The sequence below is a fragment of the Peromyscus californicus genome, unplaced genomic scaffold (genome assembly GCF_007827085.1).
Source record: "Peromyscus californicus insignis strain IS unplaced genomic scaffold, ASM782708v3 Scaffold_15__1_contigs__length_86483966, whole genome shotgun sequence".
Taxonomy (NCBI): domain Eukaryota; kingdom Metazoa; phylum Chordata; class Mammalia; order Rodentia; family Cricetidae; genus Peromyscus; species Peromyscus californicus.
This window is the reverse complement of record NW_026294447.1, coordinates 9,911,461-9,929,958: the sequence shown is the minus strand read 5'-3', so window position 1 is coordinate 9,929,958 and position 18,498 is coordinate 9,911,461. Positions and strand designations below refer to the sequence as shown.

Below are 18,498 nucleotides of genomic sequence, written 5' to 3'. Positions count from 1 at the left end.
GAGTAATGAAATCATGTTCTAGAATAAATGGAACAGAAGACACAGTTCTTTGTATTTCTTATCAAAGTTCGAGTTGCTAATAGGTATGCTTTGCTCTTAAGGCGGCCTAAGGATTAAGTCAGTTGGGAACATGATAAAGAGAAGGGTTAGAAGGACGGTCACGAGCCCATGTTATTCAAACCTTGCCCCAGTACCCAGAAGAAAGCTTGTCTCGTTTTAGTGCACTGTTTTTGTGTGACAAAATGACTCTGGAATGAAGTTGTCTTACAGTGTGAGTGTGCTTTCATTTTGTTGTTATTACTGTACATACACACACACACATACACACACACACACACACACACACACACACACACATATATATATATATATATATATATAAAATCTGCAAACACACTGTCACGTACCAACGAGTGGCCACCCAGACCCTCCGTGCTCACGCTTACTTAGTCCTCCCTCATATTTAACTACTGTGCTAACTACCTCTCTGAAGCTCACCAGGTGAGATGTGTGAAAATTGAAACACAACGGAGATGCAAGTATGTTAGAGCGAGTGTCTCTCTACACATCCACCCTGTTGGTTTTGTCATATTTATCCCTCTTTCTCCAGAGTCGTCCTCACACAGAGCTCTGCATAAGTGAATGGGTTTCTCCATAGCTAGTCATGCCTCCGGAGCCCTTAGAGTCATGCCTCCTTAAGTACCTCTCTGTAGCCAATGCATCTTTTTGGCTCTGTTTCACTGTGTTCTTCTGTGGCTTCACTGTATTCTTCATAGTTTACCTGAAAGATTTCCACACCGTATTAAAACGCACCCCAGTTTCAGCCCGTGATGAGGGGTCTCCGAGTGTCCCGCAGGGCAGTTCCGTAGCAATCCTCAACCAGCGCGTTTCTGTTGCTGCTCATGTAGTTCATGAGCCTGTCTGTAGTACAGAACCCAGAAACCCTTGCTATTAGAGGCAGAGATGTGATTCTCTCTGCTGCTAGAGTACCCTCACAGGAAGCTCCTGTAGGTGTCTAGTGTGTGAGAACTCGGACCCCTCTCCCAGGATGGGTGCCTGGGAAGCAAGTAGCTTCTTTCATCTTGAGAAAATGTTTTCATCTTAAAGAACAAAGACATATGGGAGGGTTTGGAGGGAGGACAGGGAAGGGGAAAGTGATGTAATTATTTTATAATCTCAAAAAAAGGAAACAATTTTCAGGAGTCTTTATTTTATAGTTGCAGCTGTGTATACTGTCCTCAAACTTAAATCTGTAATGTTGCAGCCTAAATGACACATGAGATGGTCTCTGTGATACAACAAGTGACTTTTCCTTTTTCTCTGTATTTCTGTGTTAAGAGTAATTTTAGTAGTTCAGCATCCAGCTCTTTCTGTGCATCTTAATTTAGACATCTTATCCTGTTATGGAATATTTAATATCTTTATAATGCCTCACTAACATTACATAGTGGTTACAATTCTTGTGCAGGTAAGTTTTTCTTCTTTTGTGACTAATTATTAAAATGAATTATTACTGAGTCAAAGGTCATTAACTCTTTTCATGGCTCTTGATAAGAATTGTTGAGTGAATTTAGATATCTTAGTTTCTTAGATTTAGTCATTCAATAATATATACCTATTTAAAGTTCCATGCTGTGTGGGATTATATATATATATATATATATATATATATATATATATATATATATGTATATAATTTGTATTGACTAATTTAAATGAATGAACAAAAGAATAAATTCTTTTACAAAAATGTTATATACAATAAATGAGCATCAAAGTTTAATACTTTAACAGATTTTGACTACCTTTCTGAAATAAAGTACTTACAAATTTTAATCTAAGTAATCTATGTAAATTTACTTTTATAAATTATAGTTAATAGATATTATACACCAAAGAGTACTCATATATATCCATACTTTTCATTTAAATGCTCTCTTTATAATGCCATCAAATCAATAAGATGCAGATAAATACATAAAATCTTACATATCTTAATAGTAGCTGATTCTAATTTTCTTCTTAAAAGTATAACATTTATATGTTTTCTTTGAGAGTTTCATACATGCATGCAATACATTTTAATCATTCTCATTCTCTTCCAACTCTTCCTGGATCATTCCCCATGGTCCCTCCCAACTTCATGTCTTTATATATGTATTCCACTGAATCTAAGTAGTGCCGCCCTTGTGCACACGGGGGTGGGGCCACCCACTGGACACACCCCTAAAGAAAACTGACTTTCTCTCCAAGCGGTTCCCAACTGTCAGTGTCCTCAGCTAGGCATGGGGGCCGTGTATCCGCCTGAATCCAGGCTGGAACTTTGAGTGTGTTTATCTCCTGCAGATCTTATGTAAGCAACGCCCAGTTTCCCCTGACCTCTGACTTTATACATTTTTTCCACTCCCTTCCTCCTCTACGCTCTCTGAGATGTTGTCAAAGAGTGTGTGACACTGGTATTTGATTTACGGCCGAGCACTCTGCAGACACTTCTGCTCTGCGCTGTGACAGTTGTGAGTTTCTACTAAACACCATCCACTGTTTATCTGTTATACAGAATATTATTATCATGCCTCTGTGTTTTTAGTAAACTATCTTTAGTAATCAGGTTGGAAGTCCTCTACAGACATTTCAGCTCAAAAGATCGGCCTTTTTCTTGTAGGAAATTTACCAGTGGTGTGGTTCCTCATGCAACAAATACGAGCGTCTGAAAGCAAGCCAGGTTGCCATCGGCATTCGGGACAATGAAAGGAAGGGGCGATCTCAGCTCATTGTGGTGGAAGAAGGAAGTGAGCCATCAGAGCTCATGAAGGTACTGTGATTTGTCTGCTGAAAACTCTGAGCCATAGGTGTGTGTGTGCACACGTGCGTGCATGTGTGCGTGCGTGTGTATGACACAGAGAGAGAGTCTAGGGGAAGGGGATGGGATCAAATATATTTCCAAATGGGAGTCTAGGCTAAAATTAGCTTTTTAAAAGCACCAAGGTTACATAAATTGTTTTAGTTAGGGTTTACTATTGCTGTGAAGAGACACCATGACCATGGCAACTCTTACAAAAGAAACATTTAATTATGGTGGCTCGCTCACAGTTCAGAGGTTCAGTCCCTCATGGCAGGGAGCATGGCGGCATGAAGGCAGGCATGGTGCTGGAGAAATAGCTGAGGGTCCTAATCTGTCAGGCAACAGGCAATTGACTGACTGAGACACTGGGCAGTATCCTGAGCATAGGAACCCTGAAAGCCCACCCCCACAGTGACACACTTCCTCCAACAAGGCCACACCCACTCCAACAAAGCCACGCCTAATAGTGCCACTCCCTATGGGATTATGGGGGCCAATTACATTCAAACTGCCACAGAAGTCGCAGTACAGTGAAGACTCAGTCACACCTGCTCTCTCTCTCGGGATCTCTTGACCCTGCTTATATTTCTTTTCCCTTTTTTCAGTATTGGTGCTTACACCTTGGGCCTTCAGTATGTTAGGCAAGTTGTCTGCCACTGAACTCATCATCATACATTTTGAAGTCTGTAATAGTTTAATCATCTAGATTTAATTACTTTTTAAATGTACTAATTTTCTTTAACGTAAAAAGTTAACAACTACTTCATTAATGAAGAATGAAAAATCTGGGGCTGGAAAAATAGCTCAGCAGTTAAGAGCACTGGCTGCTCTTCCAGAGAACTCAGATTCAATTCCCAACACCCACATGGTTAGGAATTGCAGCTCACAACCATCTGTTAACTCCAGGTCCAGGAAATTCAGTTCCTTCTTCTAGGCTCTCCAGGCACCAGGCATGCATTATGGTACACAGATACACAGGCAGGCAAAACACTGACACACTAAAAATAATAAAAGCACATTTTAAAAAGAATGGAAAATCTTTTACCAAAGTGTTAAATACACCAATATTTTATATATTTCAACTAAGCTAAGAATTTTGTCTTATAAATAGGATATTTATGATTTTCTGCAGCTTTTAAATGAACATGGAGGTCTCCACAGCTCTCCAGAACGAACTCTTTATGTGCTGATTAGTTTTACGTCAACATGACATAAGTAGGCATCATTTGGGGAGAAGGAACCTCAACTGAGAAAATGCCCCTACCAGTTCAGCCGATAGGCAAGGCTGTGCTGCATTTTCTTCATTGATGGTTGATGTGGGTGGGCTCATCCCACGGGACGGGGGTGGTGGTACCACACCTGGGTAGATGGTCCTGGATGGAGTGAGAAAGCAGACCATGTGGAGCAAGCCTGTAAGCAGTGATTCCTCACAGCCTTCGCTTCAGTTCCTGTCTCCATGTTCCTGCCTTGAGTTCCTCCCCTTCACAATGGACTGTGATTGGAGCATGTGAGCTGAAACAAACCCTTTCCTCTCCAAGTTGCTATTAGTGATGGAGTTTTATCAAGCAATAGAAACCCTAACTAAGATACTTTACTATCACACTCACCTCTGACAATTACTTGTGGCACAGTGGCATGCCTATGCACACCCATACTTGGGTGTTCATTGTGTTTCTTTCAAAAAACTGGAAAAGAAAATTTAAGCATTGTGTTAAGATGTAAAAATGCTAATGGAAGAGATAAATCTAAAGATACAAATTTAACTTTGAAATACTAGAGGGCAGTAAAGAGTTCCAATTCCTAAGATGCTGTCTGTGTTTCAGGGACTCCCTGTTTTGGCTTTGGATTCCTAAAAATGCATGCACTGTGTCTCTACTCAGTATGTTCAGGGTCTGTGCTGCACCCTCTCTCACAGCTCCTCCCGGTGCACCTTCTTAGGTGAGAGGAAGCAATCGGTGGGTTTTCTGTCATGGATGCTTTGCAGCCCAATTGCAACAGAGATTGCTTGATGAACTAACTATGTACGTAGGGGAAACTAGTTTATCTTCTAGAATTTTGAAGTTGGTAACTGTGATGATAGAATTCAAGACCTCAATTGGTTGGGAAAATTACAACTTTATTTTCATGCACTTGTGAGTGTGGTATTTCCTCGAATTGTGAGTATAACAACCAGAGTAGCATGACTGTTCCTGTGACTATTTAGACCACAATTCAGTTATTATGGATAACCTCAAAATATCAGTTAGCTTCATCACAACTTTGTAGGTCTTCTGCTCCCCAAGACAGGGTTTCTCTGTATAGCACTGGCTGTCCTGGAACTCACTCTGTAGACCAGACTGTCCTCAAACTCAGAGATTCACCCACCCTGCCTCCCCAGTACTGGGATTAAAGGAGTGTGCTACCACTGTCCAGTGGTAGTTATTTTTGATATTTGCTGTTCAGTAATGTTGTTCAACGAGCTGATGAAGAAACTGATCTCCCTCCTCCCCAGCCCCAAGACAGGGTCTCTCTACTTAGTCCTGAATGCCCTGGTACTTGCTCTGTAGACTCTAACTCACAAAGATCCTCCTGCCTTTGCCTCTCAAGTGCTGTATTAAAGATGTGCTCCACTACACCTGGAAAAAGCTCATATATTAACTGGCTTCTTAAAAATACATTTAGGACCAGGGAATGGCACAGTAAATTGAATCCCTGTACCCAGAAGGTGGTGGGAAGAGATCAAGAATTCAAGGGCATTCTTGGCCATGTGGCAAGTTCAAATCCATTCTGGGCTACATGGCAGCCTGTCTCAAAACAAAATGACAAATAGGTCAATGATAGATTTGTTGACAGTTGTATTCCAATATAACTGTTTTTCATTGTAATCCTTTGTATTTTATTTTATGAACTTAAAAATATTTTTTTCTCAGAGGGAGCCAAAGTTCTCCATAGCATACAAGCACAGAAATGGTCCCGAGTCTTCTGTGTAAGACAAGGAAACATCATTTTCCCCCCTGAGATTGTACAGTGATGCTCTTCTTAGAGGGGTCTGCAAATCTAAGCATCTTTCAGAATACCCTTCACAGTCCACCCTTATTCCTTTGTGGAGAGGATGTTTTAAGTTACTTAAGTCTAGAAACTTTAATGTCTACATGAGAAAGAAAATAAAGCCTCAAAATCAAGGATTTTCGAATCACTAAAATGATCCAGTGGCCACGACTCTGTACCGAATGCTGAATGCTTGGGCCATGTGTGGAACCAGGCCATGACCACTCACTCATTTGTCTGTTGATCATTATTTCCACACAATTTGAATATGTCTTATCTCAGACCAAAGCACTTTGTGGAGTAAAATTACAGAGAAGACAGGACATGGTAAGGACACACTAATAAGACCGTGGGGGCAACAGGATGTGTGGTTACTCTGCTTTCTGCTGTGTGTTTAGCAGCTCCTGTGTCTAACTGTGAAAGCAATCCTACGTGATGAAGTCACTAAGCCTTAGCTAGTCACATTCTGCTCTGTGTTTTGTTTTTTCTTGAATATAAACATATTTACTATGAAAGGCTGTAATAAATTATGTAAAGGTTTTCTCTGGTCTTTCTTCTTTTCATATTTAAAATAACCAGTGAACATGAAGGGAAATTAACTATCTCACCAGCCCAAAGGCCCTGAAGTTTATTCATTGTATGTAGTCTTCCTTAAACATTAGGAGGGAAACTGAAAGATGCCCCAAGGAGAAGGATAATTTTTCTGATTATGGACTTTGTTTTTGTTTTGTTTGATTTTGTTTTGTTTTTTTTTTTAAGACAGCATCTGGTGAGATGAGAGACTGAGATGGGACAGGTTGTTTTCTAAGTCAGAAAGACTCTTTTTTAAATATACTGTAATGAATTTGACTATATAATCATTATAAATCCTGGTGGCAAATGCTAGCCATAAGAACAGCGCAGGAGATGCAGGCAGTTGCTATGGGACTGAACTGGTTCCTTTCTTGTTTTTATAAAAAACAGCTGTAAGGTTCCTGCAAAGTCATATGTTCAAACATTGCTTCAGATTCTTGATAAAGAAAGAAAATTGGAAGGAAAATCAGAATATCGTATTGTGTCTCACAGTGTTTATTGAGCATTTGGGCTGTGTCCTAGCTACTGTTCAACTGCTGTGACACAACACCATGACCAAGGCAACTTGTAAAAGGAAGCATTCAACTGGAGTTTCAGAGGGTTAGTCCACGATCATCACAGTGGGAAGCATGGTGGCTGGCAGGCAGGCAGGCGGGCGGGCAGGCAGGCGTGGTCCTGGGGAAGTAGCTAAGAGATTAAATCTGATTCTCAAGTTGGAGGTGGAGAGAGAGGGGTACTGGGCCTGACTTGGGCTTTTGAAACCTAGTCCACCCCTAGCAACACACTTCTTCCCACAAGGCCACATCTCCTAACTCTTCCTCAACAGTCCACCCACTGGGAACCAAACATTTAAATGTATGGGCCAATGGGGGTGTTTTCATTCAAACCATCACAGGTTTGTTGCCAATATAGATGTAGTCTCAGCTTGTTTTACTCTCTAGCAGAGGAGCTAAGCTCTAGAAAAGGGGAAGAGCAGCAATGGGAGCTGAGGGCCACACACCTCACAGCGTCGTGTTTGTTGGAATCCTTCTTAGGAAATCCATGTTTCAGGCTCTTTGATATTCACAGACAGTTTGTATTAACCTCTAAAGTCTCTCCTAGTCTATGAATTGGGGTGCTCTTGTTTTTATCAGTAATAATTGATAATAATGATAGCCATTCTCTTTGGAAATTGATCAGATATTTAATATGTGCAGATCTGGGAATTTGGTAAGTAAAGAGAAGAGTTGAGTAGTTTAGATGGCTCTTAAATCAACTTTTTAAAATCTTATTCAGTCAAAGAGCAAAATTTTCGTATTTCCCCAAAGTATACTGTCAAATAAAACCCATATCTTACTGACGTCACTCCACAGTCCGTGAGGTCAGACATTGCTTTCACATTTGTGTAGCCCTCACAGCTCTACTGCATTGCTCATTAATGCTTAGAGAATCCAAAACACATACACCAGAAAACGAGCCAACTTCCTATTCTCTCAAGGTCGAGATGACAGTGTTGGCAAATACACGAACGAAGCCATATTCTTGATCAAAATGCATGGTAAGACCAACTACATTTATATAGGAGTATCTGGTGTTTAGATGAGAATAATTCACATATTTGGCCAGTCTTTCTTGTTTGGTAGCTGGTTACAGATAACTCCCTGGAGAATAACTGCCATGCTCTGAGATAATCATAGTGACTGAAACAGCCCCCAAATTCCCAGGTGAAGTCCTGAGCCCTGGGATGCACGTAGACACTGTTCCTTTGATACACAGTCGCTCATCTGTAGAATTTTTCTTCCTAGGTCAGGTCAGCTTCCTAGATATTGCCCAGCAGCCACAAAAGTGTGATCTTCCTCTTCCTGTAAGCCACACCACTGCTGCTCACTGGCCTTGGCCACTTGGCCTGGCCCCAGTATTGCTCCTTCAAGATCTGTTAGCACACTGCCTACCACCTTGACTTAAGCTGGATGCTCCCAGAACTCTAAGGAACTGCACAGTTCTAGAAATTCAGTTTGTTTTTTCAAATCTAGCTTAGGTCTTTTCCTTCCTCCAACTAAACAGTAAAAGGCTATGCACATGTCTGGTGTTTCTGAAGGTCTCACACAGCTTCAGTTTATAGAAATCGGAATGATTTTGAACTTGATGACCTAAGCTTTGGGACACTCATATGTAGCACCCATCTATACTGTGCATTTCAGCATGAAAGACACTAAGAAAGAAATCAGACTTGAAAAAGAAGATGTAGGATTTTGTCAAACCTGTCATAGGTGCTGGGAACCAAACTCTGATCCTCTGCAAGATCACGTACACTTAACCACGTACCCATCCTTCCAGCCCCAGGATTTGTGTTTTAGTCCTTTAACTGAAGCATAATTACACATTTAACTCAATCTAACAGTTTTTCAACTCTCCTCTATGGAGAGGATGGAGCATGATGCCCTAGGGATTAGATAAACCATTCTCCATTTATCTTTGTAGAGTCAGAGTGAAGTCAACCCAAGAAGTGTAATAATAAAGCTGAGGTGCTGATGTGAAAATCTTTTGCAATCATTTTGGAACAATGTATACAGTATTTTTAAAGGCTTTAAAGCTTCATGGGCAAATACTATTAATCAGAATAAAAATCACCCTTTTTCCTTTCATTAAAGAACAAGTATGGAAGTGCTGATCTCTTTAAATATAAAGATCTAAGACTGTTTTGTGTCTATAATACACATGTAAAAAAGTCACCCCTTAAACTGTTTTCTGTAGCTATCTCATTTATTTCATTGTTAGTAAAAACTCTGCACTTCGTAAGAATGGAAATTTGAGTTGCCTGAGAAATTTATTTGGTCAATAGACATAGCAAACCCCTTAGCAGTGAGAAACAATACGAAAGTTGGGTAGAAAACTATGTTTGTCTTGGTGTGCTTTCCAAGTAGGATAGGGCTCGATGTTGACTCTTCCTCTGCTCTCCTGGGCCTTTTTGTAAGTTCTTGAGAAACTGAACAGTGCCTTGAATGTTGTCAAACCCTCCTTCCTGGGTCTGGTACGTGGCAGATGGTCACCAGAATTTATTGTCTGATTAAAGTTATATTATTATGAGAGCCAGGTGAGAGAGGACTTCCATTCACAGTTTACTGTTCAAAACAGTTTGGTCAAAGGGATCAAATATTTGCCACTCTGTCTAGGTTGCTCCTGTACAGACTAGATGGAGTGCAGCGGGGCCAGAGGGCAGGCTCCTTACCCTTCCTTCTCGCTGTTACATTGGGAGGAAATCTTTTCTTCCACTTTCCTTTACAGCAATGATACTCTGCATAACTGATAGCCAAGAAAGTAGGGTGGCAAATATTACTTTACAGTTGTTGTAGCTATTTCACTGCTCAAAGCAGCATTCACTGAGTTCTTCTGTTTTTGTCACGATTGAGGACCGAACCCAGGGCCTTGAGCCAGTGATCCACCCCTGAAGCACACCATTTCCCTCTTTCTTCATGTTTATTTTGCGACAGGGCCCCATTAAGCTGCCCAGGCTGACCTTGACATCTCTCTGTAGCCCAGTCAGGCTTTGAACTTGGAATCTTCCTGCTTCAGTCTCCAAAATATCTGGGATTACAGGTCTGCACCACCAGGGTTGACTCAGTCACTTAATTCAGTGAATCTATTACCTGAATTTCTGTTGTTTATTTAACTCAGATATGCATTTTGTCCCTTATCACGTTCTTCTGATGGGAGGAATTGAAATAGTCTGAACCAAGATAAGAATTGTGTAGATGATAGCATAGTCAACCATATGCTGTAATAAAGTGACAGGATCTTAGATAATTGTTGTCTCATCAAAATTCAACATGGCGACTTGTGACCTTACTGATAAGATACCACTTTCTTAGGATCAGCTTGACTGGACACCACGTGACAGTCATTTCTGAATGAGTAACTTTTCTCTTTCCTTTGCTGCGGAAGTGAGAGACCAGCGGCAGGTTCTGTAAATGGGATGATGCAATTCCAAGATAGTTGGACTCAGTGAGTTCCATGTAGAGCAGGTGAAACTTTGCCCTCAAAGTATACTTTTGAATCAATGAGTTAATGTGATTAATATTAAATATTAAGCTAGATAAGACTGCTATACAAACTAGATAAGCTGCTATAGAAACTGAACAAGAATCACAGGTTTCAGCTGTCATTTAAGTTCACCTCATGTTGTCACAATATTGATTACATGTTATCAATATTAGCAAAGAGCTAATAGTAAGACTGCATTTTTCAGTCCTTTTAAGCCAATTTCCCTTTAATCTCTGTGCTAAAAATTAACCAACCCCAGATATTAATGGCCAAATTTCTTATTTAATGGCTTATGCTCCTTTGCATTTATTTTATAATGACATAATTTTTCAGTCTAGAACAAAAAACAGTAACACTAACTTTATGTCACTTCCTGTCATATCTCAGGCTAAGAAATTTTTGAGCCTGTATATTAAAAGGGTTTCAAGATTTATCAGCTCACATTCCCTTAGCATTTATTTTACGATTAGCATTTGTTTAATGTCATGAAGAAATCTGCTTCTATAGAATGAAGATTTCCCTGAGGTGGAGGACATCTGAACTATGGTGTTAATGCTGTTTGTCCAGAGCCAAGGATCCCAGTGTGCCCTAGCTGGATTATGTTAACAGCACTTGTACAGATCAGTGGGTCACATGGGTATCTAATGCATCACAATTTTGGAGTTACATTGTTTGAAACAAAATATATATACAACATATTAATAAAGATAATTTTAAAATGACCTTGTAAGGAAACTGTTGTTCAGGTAAATATAGTATTCGGCCATTTACAAAGGGAGAGGAAGCCATTAGAAGAGCTGTAGTTTTAGAGAGCCCATATTTTCTATTAATCATGAAAAAGAGACTACTATATGACTAAAATGAAAATATGTTCATGTCTGCATGCCATGGACTCTGTGTAAATACACTGCTAAATGAAGTCCTAGGCTATGGGTACTCTAGAAATTAAATACTAGTGTTTTGTCACACTAAATAAACTAAAAATCTTACCACTAATGAAAAACAAAACTTATTGATAGCATGCGTGTAGATGAGCTTAGTGAGCTAATTAGAAACTGTCTGGGAGTGAGTACTGAGTGGACCATGGTTGACCTGGGATGCTCACTGTCTGCCCTGGAGCTCTGTGGCTCCACAACGGCCTACTCATCTTGGATGAACTTTCTCTTTAGTTCTCACTCATTCAGGTTGCAATTTTCTTGTAACTTACAGCTTTTTATTAGTTTAGAAATTACATAGTCAATTAGATGTCGTTTGCTTTGAAGGAGGTAATAACGGCCACCATGGCAGCTCTTCACATAGGAGTGGCACCTTCCATGGACTGTATGGGAAGAGCTGCTTCAGGAAGCAGTTCTATGATATGGATACGTTTATTACCCCCTCCTTTGGGCTATGTCCCCACAAAACCTGACTCAGAGATAAGGGCTGTCATGATCCGGAAGACACTCCTGAGAGCACACGTAGGGGTCAAGTGATACAGCCTCATGCTAGTGATTTATGGAGCAGGCCCATAAATCAGTCCCAGAGAGACCCTGGAGAAAGAGTGTGGAGCACATTTGGGAACTGGCCCATGGAAGGCTGAGATGACCAGCAAGTCCACCCCTCACTGGTTCAGGGTCACTCTATGGAGGTTGATTGCTCAGAACCACCAGCAAGCTTGTGTGTGAATGTATACAGTGGTGTAGCTGGGAACATTGTCTGGGAGAGGAAAGGCTTTCACATTTCAGACGGAATCTCCCTGATGACCTCCGAGGCAGGGCAAGGGTGGCCTGGTGGAACCACAGTAGCACCTGCCATGTGCCCCTCCTTATAGACTAGAAAAGTGAGTGACTTTTCTCTTTTCTCTAGAAGAGGCTGTGTGACTAGCCTGTATGAGAACGAGAACAGGCCACTGGGGGAACCTTCCAGAGTAAACGTTCTTCTCAGTTTAAGTAGTTAACTAATTAATTTCAGGCTGACGTGTAACTCAGACTGGCCTCAAACTTGCAGTGATCCTCTGGCCTAAGTCTCTCAAATGCTGAGAAGACCTGAGACCCCATGCCCAGCTTAGGGCATACATTTTCAACTGTCTGGAACATCGGAAACCCTGGGGCATTCTAGAACCCAAAACACTTCGGCCGGCCTCTTTGATAAGTTCCCCTTATTTTGTATCTTCTCTGTTACCATTTGTAGTCTCCATAGTGGAATGTCAGCCGTGGGTGGACCAGCTGGATCCTGTCTCAGATCTCCTGCTGTCACTGTCCAGCTGTTCCTTCTCCCTGGAGACATTAGATTCAGCATCATTGGGGTCGGCACTGTCTTAGAAAGAAATCACATTCTTTTAAGCCTGGTGCCAAATGTGTGAAGATAGTTTCAACCTATCCAAGCGTATGGAAACCAAGCCAAAGTGCGCAGAATTAAATTTTGGTGCTTAGAATTTTTCTGGCTGTGTCAATATAGAAGGTCTTGTTGTCAAAGCTGACACTGGCCTCATCTAGTTTAATGTTACTTGTAAGCTGGGTTTTTTACCTTCTTTTGTAGGGATGGATGCTAAAGCTACTTGCATACATGGGGATGAAAGCAAAGTAATGTCAATGGAGGTTTCACTGGTGTTTTACCTGAGAGACACGTGTAGATTTTCTTTGCCTCATAGAAAGAAACTGGAGGGGAAAACAGTCTTCTGTTCTCCAGTCCTCCTCTCGTGAAGCTTGATGTCTCCAAGTTTACTGAAAACAAGAAAGTGGTTGGGGAAGAGGCTCAGAGATGTCATGGTGCAGAAACAGCTTTGGGGACCAGATGCTCTTTAAATAATTCTCAGTCTGAGAGTCCACATGGTCTCTTTAGAATACATGGAGTTAAAAATAAGTCAAAGTGTTCATTGTTTTTCCCTATTTGCTCAAATGTGAAATGACTGCCTGACCATATTAATGTCTTTTCCTACAGACTTATCTAATAGTCTCTGCCCACACTGGCACTCAGGAAGGCCAAGAGAAACCCACATACATCCCTGCACTGAAAGCTAACTTGTTAAGAATTATAGTCTCCTGCTGTTATCCATGGAACTGGTACACCTCAGACACTCCCAGAGTAAATCTTGCCTAACTGATACATCCTGCTTCGATAAAATAAAGTCCTATGTGCAAGACTGTGGGAGGAGATAAGAGTTAAACATATGGGAGGAGAAGAGAATTTATTTTATAACTAAATCGTAGTGGCTTTCTACACACCATAAATACAGAGATAACTCAAAGGGAAGAGGTGACTGTTCTGTTCCTTCTTCAGGGCATGGCCAACCACTGCCCGCTGATCACACAGGTTCTGTTTTGCTTAGAGAGGGATAAATGGATCCATCATCACTTTGTAGTTTTAAGTCTAAAGTATAAGATTTGACCTAGCAATGAGATGTGCCAAGTTGGTAGAGCGCTGTCCTAGCATCCAGGAGGCCCTGAGTATGATCTCAACATCGCATACACCGAACATCGTGGTACACACCTGTAGTCCCAGCACTTGAGAGGTGGAAACAGGAGGATCAGAAGTTCAAGGTCCCCTCCTGCTGACTAGTGAATCTGAGGTCATCCTGGGATACATGAGAGAGACCTTCCTTGTCTCTAATTAGTTAAAAAATCAGCAAAACATGCAGTCTGCTCAGTAAAATCATTAGACTAAGGTGAAAAAAACAACAAGAAAATATAAGTTCACAAGGGGATAGAAGTTCACGGTGAAACCATTATGGAAAGGATTTGAGGTGGGTGAGGTAACTGGTCCCAGCCCTTGCACGCCGAGGCAGGCAGATCACTGCACACTAGCCAGGGCTATGTGGTGAAGACCCTGTCTTAAGAAAACACATTCAGGTAGGAAGATGCAGGGCCATTTAAGAGAAGGAGAGTGATGCTTTGACCAGGGTAAGAGTCCACAAAGCCTTAGCTTTTGTTCCCACAGTGTGCCAGTAATATCAACAATCACTTCCCAAACATTTTTTAATTAATCACATTAATTAATAAGTGATATCCATCATCACACCGTTTTAAGTGTAGAAGCAAGTTCAGGGAGCCTTACAAGTGCTCCTTCTAGCTCAGTCTGCCTAATCCCGTTGAATGAACAGTCATTCAAAAGGCAAGAGGGTAACACATAGAAAAGCCAAAGGCAAATGTTGGCAGCATCCGTTCAAGAACTGGACAGATAGAGAAGTTCAAAGTGGATTTGAGGTCTTACAGCAGAATGTTTAGTCATGTCCAGAAAAGGTGGAAGGCCTCAAATCTTTCCCTGGTATTTGTTTTAGAGTAGCTTCCAGACCACGAGCTTGCCCAGGGAGGGTGTGCAGGGTGGGTAAAGGGAACATCAGAATGCTTAGCTGAGCTGTCTTGGTGGTGGAGATAAATGATACACACTGATAACACTGATATCCTGAGTCCTTCGATCACATTATCAGATGGGCCAGCAGGGCCTAGGCTCTGCACAGACAGTGATAGAATTAGGCATTGGCTCTCTAATCTGCCTGCAGACATTGACCTTCTCTTTCCTAACTGCCCAGATAGTTCCGATATGCAACCGGTGAAAACAATTGCTGGATTTTAATATGTTCTGATATTTTAATATTAATATTAAAAATATTTTAGCGGGGCGGTGGTGGTGCACGCCTTTAATCCCAGCACTCGGGAGGCAGAGGCAGGCGATCTCTGTGAGTTCGAGGCCTGCCTGGGCTACAGAGTGAGTTCCAGGGAAGGCACAAAGCTACACAGAGAAACCCTGTCTCAAAAAAACCAAAAAAATAAAAAATAAAAAATCTTAATATTTTAATATGTTCTGATTGCAAAAAATAAATCAAATGTTGGCTTTTTGTCTTATACATTTTAACAGTTTCTGAGTTCACTCTCCACATTTATAGTAGCTCCTGTATTAACTGTCTGTATTGACTTCTGTTATCAATGACAGTGATGTAAGAGTTAGCTTTCCTAGGAGTCTTGAAATCAAACCTCTCACATATGGATTCTAGAACAATACTGAGAACTAGACCAACATCTCAACTCCCCCAGGCATTTCTTAGACCTCCCAGAATCTCACAGTCGATACAGTTTCTTCAAGATCTATGTCATCATTTAAGCTTAATTTAAACAAACTGAAACAAAATAGCATCTTTAATTCAGTTAGTTACAGTAACCACACTCCATGGGATCAGTAGTGACAAATGGCTGGTGACAGCTGTGTTCAGCAGTCTTGCTGTGGGGCAGGTCATCATTGCATCGAGTGCTAGCGCATAGCCCTGTGCTAGATCATTGCACAGACGCTCCATTCACCCCATTCTTCTACCAGTCACTATGTGTCCCATAATCCTCACTCCAAAACTCCTCTACTCACAATCCAAGCCAGCAAATACCCTGTGTCTGACAAGGCAGTAAAGGAACAAGAGTATTCAAGAAGCTGCAAAGCTCAGAGCCAAGAGCAAGTGTCGGGATCTCATGTCCAGGGCAGAGGCAGCTGCCACAGGAGGCCACAGCCCTTCCTCAGAGGTCCCTGTGGTTAGTTGTCTCAGCATCTTCCCTATTATCAAATATTTGCCTTACCTACGGCACCAAATGTGCTGCAGCAAGTAAATACAATAGAGGAGCTGCTTTTGCTTTTATTATTGATTTCTATGCTCTATGCGCTTACGATCTACTGATTGATTTTCTTTTAAGTGAAGGAACATGAATGCAAAATTACTGAGGATTAAAATACTCCCTCATGAAGCCCTAGAGGTTTCTCTGCTTATTGTGAAAACAGAAGGAAAGCCACATGCTAAAATGATCAAGATACAAGTGGGAAGCCTCATTTTCCATGCAAGGAGCCTTCAGTGGTGGTCAGGGCACTGGTAATGACAACCAGGAAGTTCTGAGGCAGGAGATTGTGTATCTGAAGCAGGAATGCTTTATTTGCTCCATTATTTAATGTAAAAATCTTCTGACTTATTTAGAACTGAGCTCTTGCTGAAGACAGGGGAGCAGCAGAAACGATGGTCAATTTTGATGAGAAAAAAGCTATATTTAAATAGATTTCCAACCTCTTGAACATACAAAGAGAGTCTTTGGTTGTAGATGTTTCCAGTACTTTTATTGACAGAACTGAGAAGAAATGCAAGTTTTCCCACTTTCTGCTCAGATCATACCTTTTACAATGGCTATTGGGATCTCAGGAGCCACTTAATTCTTTCCTGAAGACTTGAGGCTGCCAAGATACTCAGGTCACTTCTAAGTCTTTGAGTTAACGTTTCTTTGATACAATGATTTAGGACAGTTAGCAACCCATTAAGAATACTTATGATGCTTTGATGACATTCTAAGTGGCCTGAGGTTGTCTATGGTAGATTGAAATGAATAGGAGATGATAATTAGTCCATATGAAGTAAGGATATAGCTGTTTTGTTTGGAAGGAAAAAAAAACCTGTAAGACAAAAAAGATGTATTTTTTTTACTGTTTTGTTTGTTAAAGAAATAAATACACTTATTACTAAAATTCTGTAAAATAGATATAAAAATTTGTAGAGAAAAAAATTTACACCAAGTACTATATTTGAGGGAAAAAACATTTTATTTACTTTTTAATGTTTTTCTATACATATTACTGTTTTATGAGTTCATATTGTTGATAATGATTAGTAGACTAAATTTTTACTTGAAATATGAATATTTTCCTTCCCATAAGATAATTTCTAGAGTTCTAGAATTTTCTTTCATATCAGAGAATGATTGTTGATCACATTTCCTTCATATTGTAGGTTGTTGATCCTCCCAATTTAGTGTTTTTATTTATTTTATTTTGGGACAGGGCCTGCTGTATCCCAGGCTGCCCTCAAACTCAAGGATGATCTTGAACAATTTTCTTTCTGTTCTTTCTTTTTCTTTCTTTCTTTCTTTCTTTCTTTCTTTCTTTCTTTCTTTCTTTCTTTCTTTCTTTCTCTCTCTCTCTCTCTCTCTCTTTCTTCTTCTTCTTCTTCTTCTTCTTCTTCTTCTTCTTCTTCTTCTTCTTCTTCTTCTTCTTCTTCTTCGTCCACTTCCTCTTCCTCCTCTTCCTCTTCTTCTTCTAATTGTTTTTCCAGATAGAGTTTCTCTGTGTAGCCCTGGCTGTCCTGGAACTTGCTTTGGAAACCAGGCTGGCCTTGAATTCACAGAGATCCAGCTGTCTCTGCCTCCCAAGTGCTGGGATCAAAGGTGCGTGCCTCCATGCCCAGTTTTATGTAGCACCAAGGATCAAACTCAGGGCTTCCTACATCCTTGGCAAGCACTCTACCAACTGACCTACATCTCAGCCTACTATTTCTTCGTTTAATGTCTGTTAGCCCATACAACACTCTGATGTGATGAAAGAATTTCTCTGTCTCAGAATTTAATGGCCACAGCATAGGCAGATCCAAGAAGAAGGAAGAAAAGGAGGAGACAGGGGTTGGAGAAAGACAAAAATGAGTTCTGTGGAGTGGGAAGTGGCACATCCCAATCCCCATGACTAGAGCATGTGCTTCTCCATCTCATCACCACCCTGGGCTAGTCCCAGGGGGAGACTAGAACTACTTCCTGTGCAGTCTGTCAGAGATAAACCTTTGGAGCCTTTAAAAGCACCCGCAAGGCAAGCAGAATGTACTAGTGAAGACTATGTGAAGAATAGTGAAGAATATGTAGTCTGAAACCAGAGTTCAACTGATTTGTTACTTAAAGCCGTGTAACCTGGACCTTACCCAGTCTTCTTCTTCTTCTTCTTCTTTCTTCTTCTTCTTCTTCTTCTTCTTCTTCTTCTTCTTCTTCTTCTTCTTCTTCTTCTTCTTCTTCTTCTTCTTCTTCTTCTTCTTTTAATATTCACTTGTAGAATGGCATAAAGAACGGGGCTGGCTCCTAGGGCTGCTGCGACAATGAAATGACAGCAAACGCAGAGTTCTTAGAGAGGTGTCCAGTGCATCTGTTAAACCAGACTTTAAAAGTATGTGGCTGAATACACACAACGCCTAATGAGAGCAAAAAATACACAAGCAGACCCTGTCCAATACATGTGCTTTAGACGAGATGAGTGCAGATGTTTAAGAGTCATTTTCAAAG

General features: G+C 40.8%; 1 protein-coding gene across 1 annotated transcript in view; it reads left to right on the top strand.

Moving 5' to 3' along the window:
- Nucleotides 1-18,498, top strand: part of Scin (scinderin) — a 90,362-nt gene that overhangs the window by 33,379 nt on the left and 38,485 nt on the right. Inside the window, exon 4 of the mRNA XM_052738167.1 lies at nt 2,663-2,812. Coding sequence (XP_052594127.1) covers nt 2,663-2,812 — 150 coding nt within the window. The remainder of the gene's footprint in view (nt 1-2,662; nt 2,813-18,498) is intronic.